A 12,701-nucleotide genomic window follows, 5' to 3' on the forward strand; every position below is an offset into this window, starting at 1 on the left:
AAGCTACTGACTGACGTCAGGACATTTCTCAGGCAGCGATTGGAGCGCTGGAGGTGGCGCGTGCTTGGGGCAGCGGGGACGTCAGTGAGGTTACTAGCGGTCATAACCACCAGAGCAGCCAGTCAGTTCGACATCAAAACGAGGCGAGGCGGGATAAACCCGGATGGCTTGTTAGTTTGAATGGGATATTCGACCTGCCATAGTGTCCAGGTGGTTCCAGGTGTGAACCACGACCCGGTTTTGTTTTTTTTTTTTAATTCAGCGCTAATGAGTATTAACCACACTTTACCAAGGAGGCGCGTGACAAAAATGCTTAAAAGTGTGTGAGAGAGCTAAAACTGACACCTCATTGTATAATACTAGCTAGTATGTAACAGTGATGTGTAATTCATGTGTCTGTGTGGGCCTGTAGACTCAGGTCTCTGTGAACAGGCACCAGCGGGTCCTCCTACGTGCGTCTCCTGGATGAAACATGGTAGGAAAGTGTTATTAGAGAACTACAAAAACCACCGAAACTCTTGACTTTCCTCTATTTGAGGGCTAGTGACTAACTCCTAAAGTCCCGAAGTAGCCTACTAGTAAGGGGCCTACATGCCATTCAGAGATATAAGACATGAACCTGAAGAAAGAGGGGAGCAGTAGGCTCGTTGGCTTCCTTTCTAAAATAAAAACCAAATGACACAAATGTTGTTTACCCTTTATGAATAGGGATGTAAAATATTGATACACTTTATTATCGTGATATCATGTTTTCTGGTACTATATCTATTCTCTAAAATACAATATTGTAATATTGTGATACATAAAGTTTAGTGGCAGGCTGTGTTGTGTTTAAACCACCAACTATCAGACAACAGTGTCTTCCATCTTCTCTGTTTTGACTGCATAAAAGGTAGTTTTTTAACTCAGATTTTATATGATAGTTTGTTCTTTATATTATGACAGTTTTCCTAAAATAATACTTAAAAATAGCAATATATCACATAGATGCTTAAAGTTTCACAATATATCACAATGTTGTATTGCGTATGTGATGCATACATACTGTATATTATTGCCAATACACAGCCCAGTTATGAATATTACCCTGTTGCATTTTATATTTATCAATGTAGTCCTTTTTTTTAAATATAACAATTGTTACAAAGCACTTTATGAAAAGAGAAAAGACATCAAATGATGTAACACTCATCAAATATACAAATGCAACACTGATTTTTGCTCCCATTTTTCATAAGTTGAAGTAAAAGATCTTATTTCTCTCAAATTTTGTTCACAAATTTATTAATCATTCACATTAGTGAGCACTTCTCCTTTGCCCAGATAATTAATCCACCTGACTGGTTGAGGCATATAGAGATGTTGATTAAACAGTGGATTTATTGCACACACAATAAAAGGTCATTCTAAAATGTGCCATTTTATTTTGGAAAAAAAAAACAAGTATGGAAAAAAGATATAAAAATCCCAGTGCAACTAACTACGGAAAATATTTTTAAAAATCTGATAATTTGCTAGCTCCAGTTATATTTTCTAATACAGCCACTTGATGATATTTTCTCACCATCTGATATAATAGGTCACCCAGAATCCATTATCCAAGTTTCTCCCATGACATTCAGGCAGAGAGTTTATTATTCCCTAAAAGGGACACCATCTCTAAGACAGCATTTCTTCTCTGTGTTGTCATGGCGTTCAATTTCTCTCTGAGGCTCAAAACCACAGTAATGGTAGGTTTATGTATGACTTAGGACCTTAATATATGTAAGTGCAGAGAATTCAGTTGTCACTTAACATTGCAAAATGAACTTTCAGCAGCTGGTAGTGGTAATTTACATCACACCGTATAGATTTAAGTATTTGCAACAGTTTTTGCACACCAGCAACAATGGTATTGAAAAGTATAGACATAAATATGCTTCATCCTACTTAACCATGATTAAATATCACTAAAAACACTGTTGTTAATGGTGTCACTCATCTTTAGCCAGAGTAACTGATTTTGGGGGTGTAAGATGTGTCTGCACTGCTGTCAGTTATTTGTGGATAGTTTTTTGGTGAAGTTTGGAGTTAGAGTGCTGTGAAAGTTTCCCTTCCTTCCAAATGTCTGTCTCACCACTATTTTTGGCCTTAGCTCTTTGTACTTCTGCCTCAGCATGTCCCTTCTGGCCTTGTTTCTTTTCCAGTCGAGCTCTGTCCTCTTATTTGTACGTGTCAGTATAGGATGATGAGGGAGAAGAGGGCGTTATAGAGGAGAAAAATGTGTTGAATAGACAGATGGAGGAGGAGTAGCTGCAGCCAGTGAGGAAGCTGGAGGAGGACAATCCTCAATCCTCCTCAACCATTACCCATCAAGCTGTAAAGATTCAGTTTGATCTTACTAAACAAACAAAAATCACATACATAGATTGATTGATGTCCCTATACTGCAGTCATCTGACAGGCACTATCCCTAATAGAGCTGTCTGCTACAATATGTTGGTTTGTCATACTGCTACTGTTGAAAATCAATATAGTCAGGTCCCATGACTGCAGCTAGTGGTCATTTGAAAAAATACATGTTGTGGGCCAGAAAGCACCAATGACTGGCAGTTTGTTTGTCCACTTACCAACACAAACAATGACATACAGTTATGAAATATTATAATATTTGACCGCATAAATCAATATAAAATGTTTTCTAGTGTGCTAGTTAGTGTGTTATTTCTATAAAGCATCATGAATAGTCATGACAACTTATAAATATAATTAGACAGTGCTATATACAGATCAGGGTTAGGTTTCTTTCATCACTTCACTTAAAGCACCCAAAGACCACTTATAGTCTCTTATAATCACATTATAATGCATTTTTACCAGTGATTATTATGTATTAGAAAATTATGTATTGATAATACATTACAACTATGAAAAATAATAATAAATTAACATTCTATGGTCCCTGCAAAAAATTATGTGAGTAATTATACCATACCATATTATTATACTTTAATCTATAAGTCATTATAAAATGCTTTATAATGTGTCATGATTGAAAAGCATAAAAAAAAAAGCATGGTGAATATTTATCAGTGCTTATAACCATAATTAAACAGTGGTATAAGTAGTTTATAGCATTATAAGAATGTATATAGTGCATTATAGACACAGACATACCTTTATTCCTTTTTTTGTGTGCCCATAACTCTAGTTTTTAACTGAAGTAGTTTATTTTACTGGATAGATTGACAACTAGAGGTAACAACCAGACAAAATCATTTTTATGTATAATATATCTATATCTATCTATCTCTATATATAAATGTATATATTTAATAATTTTGTCATTTAAACAGTTGGCATGTTTCATCTTTTCATTTGCTGAATTCTCACTTTTATACACCAGAGGGAGTTGGTGAGCATTTCTTCTTCAATCACAGTTTTGCACTGCACTCTTTCATAATGCTCTTTGTTTCAACTTGACAGAGAGAAGATATGTGACTGTTCAGGACAGAGGAAAGACTGTGACATCTGAAGAGGGACACGATGAAAGTGAAATGGCTCGGTAAGCCGTGTTTGACACTTTGACCCCGGACACTGATCCTGTCCCGCTGGCCTTTGGGAGTGTTTGCATGCTTGTTAGGCCATATGTCCATACAGACATATTCTGGACACACTTGCATTCAAAAACACAAATTCCTGCCTTTCCCTTCTCATAAACACATGCTAGGGTACAAACATCCAAACAAGCATGCGGTCACATGACGAGCCAGACTGTGTACAGAGTGGTGATAATCGCTCTCCTCAGGCTGTGTCATTGAGGTCATCTTGATGGGACACAAACCATCAGAAGGCAGCTGTTACGAGCAATAAGAAACACTTTCATCTCATCTGTGAAATGCGTGTGTCCAATCTGATAATGACACAGGGACACACTTTGCACACACTTAAAGGCAAGACACAGGAAGAAAGGAAATGTATCCTAGTATTGTCTGTTTGTGGTTGACCCCGTCTCTCCTGACAGCATGCACAGTGGCTAATGGCTGTTCCCTTGAGACCCACCTATGCCAACCACCGACTGGTGTCGTGTGACTTGTTAGCATATTTGCTTAATTATATGCTTCCTTTAAGCTCTTTTTGCTCTAAAAGTACCTTCCTCTCGCTGAAAAGACCAAAATTACAAAACTTTGGTGAAATAAGCTGCTTTTGCAAGACATTACTGACATTACCCAGTTCCAACACTGTAAAAAAAATAAACTTAAAAAAGTGAGTGTCTGAGCTGCCTTAAAATTTTAAGTTGTCTGAATTTGAAAAGACTACATGAGATCATTTTGTAATGATTCAAAACAAATAAACATTTCTAGTCAAATAAACTTGTTATTAATTTTGTTGTACATGAGAAAACATGTTCAGTAAGCTTAAGATACTAAGTTGAACTCACAGCTCATCACTCACACTGACGAACATTTATAACATTTGATATTTATCATAATTTATTAACTTTTACTTAAATAATTAAATTCCAACCTTCATCATGGTTTGCAGTGTTTATTGTGGAAACAAGGGACCATGTCTTATCTTAAAGGATGTTATTTGACAGTTTTCACCATATATGTTTTCTTCAAACAACAAAAAAGACGAGTCTCAGGTGACATTTAACTTCAAACCATGCATGCTGTAAAGTCAGCTAACATTCTCTTATTTCTTTAGAAACTTAATTCATTGAGTTGATTGAACTTTGTACAGTACACTCATTCAACTCATCATTTCAAGTCAAAAGACATCAAGTTAGAAGAAAAATAGAAATAGAAATTTAATTAACGTGAATAAATGAAACTTGTATATCATGTTTTCCACAATGAACCTTTTAAAGTAAAACAAATAAACTAATAACTTATGAGGCCCTGCCTGATTATGAAGCTCCTTGATGTCCAGTTGGACTTATAGGGAGGAGGAGGAGGGGAAGGGGTTATGTGAGGATTAGGGAACAAAAGGATCCTTTTCTGTCATCAAAGAGGATCTGCTCCCAACTCATCCCCTGCTCTCTGGCGACAGCTTTTTATTTTTCAGGAGGGAGTGACGGCTGCAGGGAGGAGGGAGGAGGGAGGACTATAGCGGGAGAGTTTGATGGTAGGGGATGCAGATTTCAAAGTAATCTTTAACTTTAAGCCCTGCGGTCCCTGTGAAATGAAGCTCTCTGCCCCAGACACAGTGTTGCCTATGGCTCCTGGTGGAAGCCTAACACCCCTCCTTTTTTCCTCGAGCATTTGTCACGGTGGCATTTAAGTGGCATTACTCACTGACTGGATGACCAAAATGAAGGAGTCCCTTTGAGAGACCTGAAAGGGATGGATTTTTAACTCCTGAGACCAGTGTCGCCTCTTAAAACAACACTAAGTGCAGATAAATACCCACTGTGTTACTGGAATTCAGCAAATAAATGAAGACATCTTCTTGAATCATAACTGACCTACCAGCTGTAGCCAGCGTTTTAGATCTGCTGAGGTCAGGAGCCCAGATTCCCTAAATTCACCTTATTTGACCAAAATACTACCTGGCTATCAGAAATTCTTTCATATGAACTAATTCAAAGAACCAGTGTGAAGGATTTACACACTGACTACAAACAAGTTGTCTTACCTTCCCGTTCCAGGTGTGTAGGAGAGACTGTGTGGCCGAGAAACCCGCAAAAAAACATGAAAGGCCCTCTCTATTGTCAGTGTTTCTAAGATTCATCTTTATCTAGAGAAGAAAAGCACATTTCCAACAAAAGAGGGGTTGTCAAAACTTTGTTTAGCGCGTTTCAAAATATAAGAGTTTAACTTTGATTCAAAACTCAAAAACAAGTACAGCATGTATATATGTACATATATATATATATATATATTGAAGCCTACATAATGGTCTAAACGCTGTGTCAAAACCCTTAAATCATTTTTCCATATTTAATTATATTTTGTTAATTTATTTATTATCTCAACTGCAAAACATCTCAATGTTATTATGTAATTTTTTTCTAAATTAAACTGTAAAACAAAAAAAAATTATTCTACCTATGCACGAATAACATAATAACCAAAACAAAATTTGTTTCTGTAAATAAAAGAATGGATAATGCACATTGGTGTGCTAGAGTCCACAAAAAATTAATGTGATTTTAGAAGATACTAGTAGTTTTTACACATTTTAAGAATACAGGATGCAAATGATTCAATAAAAATATTTTTTGCAGGGTAAGAATGTCACTGTAAGATACTCAGTATAAAGTAAACACCGGAATCAGCCTTACAAAGACACCATATATAGTTTGTGTGTAACTGTACAATATAAATAACTATTTATGTCATTAAAATTCCCCAAACTCCAGGAAACAACACTGAGGACATGACTGGAGTCCTTACTAGTGGCTACTACCTACCAATTAAGCATTTTTTTTAATTGCACACTCCCTGTAACCAGACCTTGGTGGGAACGGTTCATGGAGTTTGCATCCTTTTGCAGTTTATGGAACTTTGCAAAGTTAAGCCCATCAAGATGATTTAAGACCCCTAAGAAGTCATCTGCACTTCCATTGTCTCACTACTTTACAACACTACCCCAAAGTTATTTCTCTCATCTCGTGAAGGCTCCTGTCCCCTCGGGGTCATTGGCTTGGGACCCCCTGCTGACCTGGTCCACCGCGGGGAGTCAGTGTAATCACACAGAGGTGGATATTGGGTAAAAACAGGTTCTATCATTGGCACAATAGGTCGTGTTGTTAATAATGATAGTGATGGAACAGGAATATCATAATAAATAAGTCACATAACAACAGCTCCACACATACCACACCTGCTGCACAGTAGCTGCCAAACGCCTAATGAAATCTGTCTTAATAAATAATATCAGTGCAGAAAACAAATGTAAGAGGAGAGTGGGGGAGGAAACTGCTGTAATGAGCAGTCTTGCCATTATTCAAGTCATTGTGCACGAATGTTTCCATTAGCAAGACCAGTTAAAGTGCTTTCTTCATGATTTTTTTCACATTATCACGGTCAAACAAGCAAGAACTTGAAGCTGAAGTGCATTTAAAAACTAAAGAACATAGAATTACATACAAAAGGTTCATTCTGTAAGTCTTTAGTCTGTATCTAGTTTTATCGTATATGAGGTTACTTTTGCTAGTATTCGCAAGTATTGCAGTATTCATGTGATAAGTGGGATAATGTGCAGTGAGTGGGTTATTATTTGAAGTAAACCCTAACAGGGTGACGTAAGACTCAGATGCAAAGTGGAGGGTCTTGAATCACCCACTGTACATTTCCCCTTACTTACATGGCTTTGTTAAATCCTTGATTCTGATTGGATCATTATTCAAAAATAAACACCACCAGGGTGATGGAGGCAGAGGGGTCTTGATCATCATGACCTGCTGACCCAGTGTAATGACCTGTTCACTGTTCATTATGGCTAACATGAACTACATGTAGTAGACAGTATGCAGGTTTTGCTTGAGCCATAGTGCTTCTACGACCATCCAGTCCTTTTTAAACAGCAGACATTTGGCTGTTGTCAAAAGGTTGTGTCTAGATGTGAACCCAAGATATTAAATGCTCTTGTATGTATTTATATGTTATTTCCTCATCATGCACTTTGTACAAACTAACTGTTTTGCAGTGTGACAACACTGGTTAAGATCTGCTTATGTTTAGGGACAGAAATCACTGACCATTTAAGTTAAGGTTAAAATACTGCAAGATCTTTTGCTGATCTGGAGTCCCCAGCTAGACACAACCATGTTACTACCCAGCAAACGTGAGACATCTGCCAGATCATGACTACATTGTTTTGGTTGGTCCAGGACCTCATATGTCTGCACAAAAAAAATCAGAAATCAGGTTGGCTATCTGGATGTCTGACTACAACCCTTCTTGGACATTGACATGCAGTTCAGTATTTGAACATCTGGTCGGCGGCATTTCCAGAATTTTTTGACTGGGGTGGCCTTAATGGGGGACTGACTTATGCAGGGGTTGCATGGGGTATATGCAGGGACACGCACCTGCATGTGAGCAGGTGTGCATGAACATGCTCATATTAATGTACCATTTCTTATATCAACTTTAGTTATTTAACTAAACTTAGGGTTTATTTAAAAAGTTTTATAGTCCTTCTTGTCACAGCATAAGAGAGTGAAATACAAAGCCCTCACCTCCATTGTACCTCTTCCCTCAGGCTGTGAGACTCCCTAATACTCCATCACTCCAAAATACTTTTATTTTTACGATTTATAATTCAAGTAAATTAACCTTGTAAAAAAGTTTTGTCCCTAAACCTATCCATATCTTAACCACTGCGTTGTTACATTATAAACCAAAGCACATTTAAAAACACTCATCGAACAGTTGGTTCAAACAAAAGTTCCTCCTCTAACTGGACAGATAACCAATCGATCTTGAAGATAATGGGGTGGACCCCCATCCTTCCCTGCCACAAATAATATGTATAAATTTTTAATAATATATTTGTTGCTTTTATTTGATAGAGAGGGAGAATGCAAGAGGGCTAACACTCCTCTGGACATCAACACTAGATGTCATCAAAAAGGCGCCTTAAAAACTTTAATTCCAGCTCCTCAGGATGCTTTTTCAGTGTACGAGACATCTTTTAGACATGTTCTATCCAAGTGTTCCAGTAAGTCATGACAGTGAGCCAGCAATGCCAGGACCCTTAAAACTGAAGCAGCTAAATGGAATTCAGCCGCCACTGATTGTATTGTTTACATCATCCTAATATGAGATAAACTCCACTTTATTGTTGATGAAACCTGTCCATCATGTAAATTGCCATAGTAGCTACAGTCATTCATCCATGTCCACAGGCATCTTTAACAGTGTCTCAGCATATTGACATATTGACAGGCTTCCCTTTAATCATAGTGACCAGGCTGAGTGTGTCCCCAGCTCTGCAGCCAGAGTCATATTACATAAGTGAGGGAACTGAAGCTGCTTGTTTCAGTTTCAGGTCGGTACTTTAACATACATATTAACCAGGTGAGAATGAGCGAGAACAGGGCGAGAACACTGGCGACAAACAGGCAGACAGGACCGACGGGCGGTGTAATCTTGTTGAAGTTGTGGACAAAGATGAGGCCCAGAAACAAAAGCACCACCATGGACAGGAAGGAGAAGATGGCGCACACACAGCCGGTCACAAACGCGACTTGTTTACAAGTCTGACAGCTGTCCTCGCCTGAAGAAGACTGGGCGGGACCTGTCTGGACATCCGTGTTTGACTGCTCCTCGGGCCGGTGCGTTTTAAGCGGCAGGGCTTCAGTCAGTGCGGTGTTGTCTGGGAGGTTTTGAACCCGATATTCCGGCACCGGGGTGCGGTGTCGACACACGGGGCAGCCGATCCTCCATCCCCGTCCCTCCCGGCTCTGCAGAGCGTCCAAACACTCCTGACAGAAGGTGTGGGAGCAGCTCAGGAGTTTGGGAGTGTGGCGGTCCAGGTCGAAGTAGTTGTAGCAGATTTTACACTCATATTCCTCGCTGGGAATCGAGTCGGCGGCGTCAGGCGGAGCGTCGTTTCCTGCGTCCACCGCCTCCGCCATGTTCAGTCTATATTAGGCTGCAGAAACGGCGTTATTGTACATTCATAATCCAACTACCCAGAGCACACCGAGGAGAAAATGCAATAAAACGTCAAGTGAGAAAAATGCCCTCTGTGCATTTCCCGGTGTGAGTCAGTCCCGTAAGCTGCCGTGACTCCATCCGGTTGCACGATCGCACACTTGTTGTGTAACCGGCCTGGGGCTCAACCCGCGGCCAGGGACAAGCTGACCATTAGGCTTCATCACGATCATATTACCAGAACTAAACCTGCAAAAAATCCAGTCGATAGACTAGTTGAAATTGATTTTCCAACTTGGTGTGCGCCACCTGGCTGATCTGACACAAGTGTAAGTGTGGTTCACGTGTATAAGGTAGATTTAATAGGCCTATGTAACCGTATAATTAGAATTTAGCGCCTGCAGGGACAGTGAAGCGCACCGTGTTGTTGTGTCCCTCTGCTGTTCAGCACCACAGGCAGTGGACAGCTCCGAGCAGAGCGGTCAGCTGTGACACCTTCACATCAGCACCGCCGCTGCTGCTGCTGCTGCTGCTGCGGTGTATTTACCTACTGAAAATACCAATAACCACTGTGCATATCAGTCTGATCTGCTTTCCTTCTGTGTGGAAGCCCATTTCCGCCAATGTGATGGGAAAAAAAGTTCATGTAAGTCATTCTAATGAGAAACTTTCTCAAAATAATGACTTAGTATCTCACTTTCTCAAAAATTATGGCAGAGATAACCAGTCAGATACCAACTTGCAGTAAGAGTACCCTTATAAATGGTTTATAATTTATGTGTAGTGTTTAGCCTCAGATCTTGTTGCTTACTTCGCTTATTGTCTTCCCCATCAGCAGCATTTATACCTGTCAGCTTCATTACATATTTGTTAATAATAACTGTGATTGTCTGGATCCAGATCTGGGTCCACCGAGTCGACTGATTCTCTGAAAATGGATGTGTAACAAGTTGACAATTCAGTCAAGCATCGAGATACTAAGTCATTGTTTTCAGAAAGTTACTCATTATTTTAGATACTAAGTCACTATTGTGAAAAGGTTTCACATAATTATAAGATAGTATCTAAATATTTTGAAATACTAACTCAATATTTTGATATACAAAGTCATTATGTGGGGAAGGTTTCTTGTAATGTCTTATAATTTTGAGATACTAACACAATATTTTTAGATACTAGGTCATTATTTTCTTTCATCACTTGGTGATGAAATATACTGGTACTGACAATAACTGTGATATAATAATGAGACCTACTTCCACACTTATGTAATTCATGCTCTGCTGTAAAAGGCGGACTGTTTGTTGCAGAACAGGCATTTGCAAATGCTGTTTTCCTTTCCATACAGACACTATGAGGCCTTCCTATACCTCTGCACATGACCATATCTTAGTCAAAACATGATCCTACGTCTACAAAGACTCTCTGCCACACGCAGAGTCTTGTCTTGACTGATTTTTTTAAGATTTGGGCAGCTCTATAGACAGTGTTTGCCGCTGTTACCAAACAAAGCCATGGCTCCGATGCACCTCTATGACACTGCAGGACACAGTTTAATGATTGTAGTTCAGAAAAGTTTTGACCACATCTGCAGCATCCATACTATAAATAAACCACATTTCATATGGCTTTGTGGGCTTCAAAATATAGTTTGAAATGTTCTTGTGAAAGCAGAAATAATCCAAAAATTGATTCCCCTGCTGGAAAATCAATCCAGTGGGTTCCACGGTGCCAAAGCATTATGTAATGGCATATTTTCTTCACAGCATAAAGAGAGATCGTTATGAAGTAATCTGTCTTTATATAACTATGAAACCCAGATTAGATAAATATCCCTGTAAAAAGAGGTTTGTGGGTTTCATGCTATCAGACAGACAACATACAGTGTCAGCTGTAGGATGTGTCCCCTGTAAATCGAGCTGACATGCGCCCTCTTGTGGCTGAATATATGCTTGCAAGGTTTGGGAGTAGTATGTGGTGTTGAATTGAATATCAGTTACATACAATTATATGCAATGTATTACATTTTAACAGTGTGTTAAGTGTCATGTTTTATTAACAAAAACAGAGTCATCAGAATAATTTTTGAGGGTAGGTGTGAGACCTCTTTTTAAAAACATATTGAGACGGAGAGACAGTTAATTAATCAAAATGTTCGTTAAATCACAATATGGTCAAGTGCAGTATCCAAATTGTAGAAGCTACAATATTTGATAAAGGAAAAATGTGTGACAAAACAGCATTATAATGAAATACTGTAGTGCTGCAGAGGTGACAAGGCCGACAAATCTTGTTCTCCAGATGTAAGGAAACATATTTGTTTGTTACAAACCCCACCAAATTCCACATCGTCATGATTTTAATAGATGTTTTCAGTGACAATGTAAATTGTGATACATTTCCACAAATAGCGAATCATATTGCAATCGTAGTATCTCTCAAAATAATAGAATATAATTTTTACATTTTTTTCTTTTACAATGCTGTGCATCCCTATTTTATATGTTTTTATGCTTTGTTTTGTTGCCATAAAATGCATGATTCTTGAAAATATGTACTTGATAAGAACAAGAGTGTGTCATACACATTTTGTGATTTCAGAGCAAAAACATTTTGCAGAATACACTGTTGATTTTTTCTGCAGACATTTTCGCATCACTTATCATACAAGATTCATCTTTGCAAACTCACTCATCATTAAACAATGTTTATTTCTTACTGTAATATTGTTCTGGTTATATCTGAAACATCTAAAACAGAGGTTTTCAAAGTTGGCAGTGCCAGTGGGCCTCCTCAAGGTGGGTCCAAACAGTTTTAGGGGAGGCACGGTGAATGAAAAAAAAAAAGGGTTATTAAAAGGAGATCACATAGAATAGCCTAACTGTGTAATTTAGTTAAGGAAATACATTCATAGGTACAACATTTGGGAGTTTTTCCCACTTCCCAGAGTCAGAAAATAATAAATGCCTTAGGACTGATCTTTTTTATATGTTTGGTGTAGTCTGGAGTTATTTAAAACAGTAATATTAAGCTACCTTGGCTCAGTCGCAGAATTTGAAAACCCCTGATATAAAATATAATACTGTTTTGTTTTGTTTTTTTTACCAAAAT

At 38.3% G+C, this 12,701-nt stretch overlaps 1 protein-coding gene across 1 annotated transcript; it reads right to left on the minus strand.

Moving 5' to 3' along the window:
- Window positions 1-6,622: 6,622 nt before the first annotated feature.
- On the minus strand, window positions 6,623-10,081 carry LOC146317599 (RING finger protein 228-like). The gene is made up of 2 exons (XM_084732552.1): window positions 9,161-10,081; window positions 6,623-6,709 (listed from the first exon to the last, which is right to left on the minus strand). The coding sequence occupies exons 1-2, from the start codon at window positions 9,569-9,571 to the stop codon at window positions 6,623-6,625; spliced, it is 498 nt and encodes a 165-aa protein (XP_084588678.1). The 5' UTR covers window positions 9,572-10,081.
- Window positions 10,082-12,701: the final 2,620 nt, after the last annotated feature.

This window comes from Lutjanus erythropterus, chromosome 12, assembly GCF_056507025.1.
Source record: "Lutjanus erythropterus isolate fLutEry1 chromosome 12, fLutEry1.hap2, whole genome shotgun sequence".
Classification (NCBI taxonomy): Eukaryota; Metazoa; Chordata; class Actinopteri; order Lutjaniformes; family Lutjanidae; genus Lutjanus; species Lutjanus erythropterus.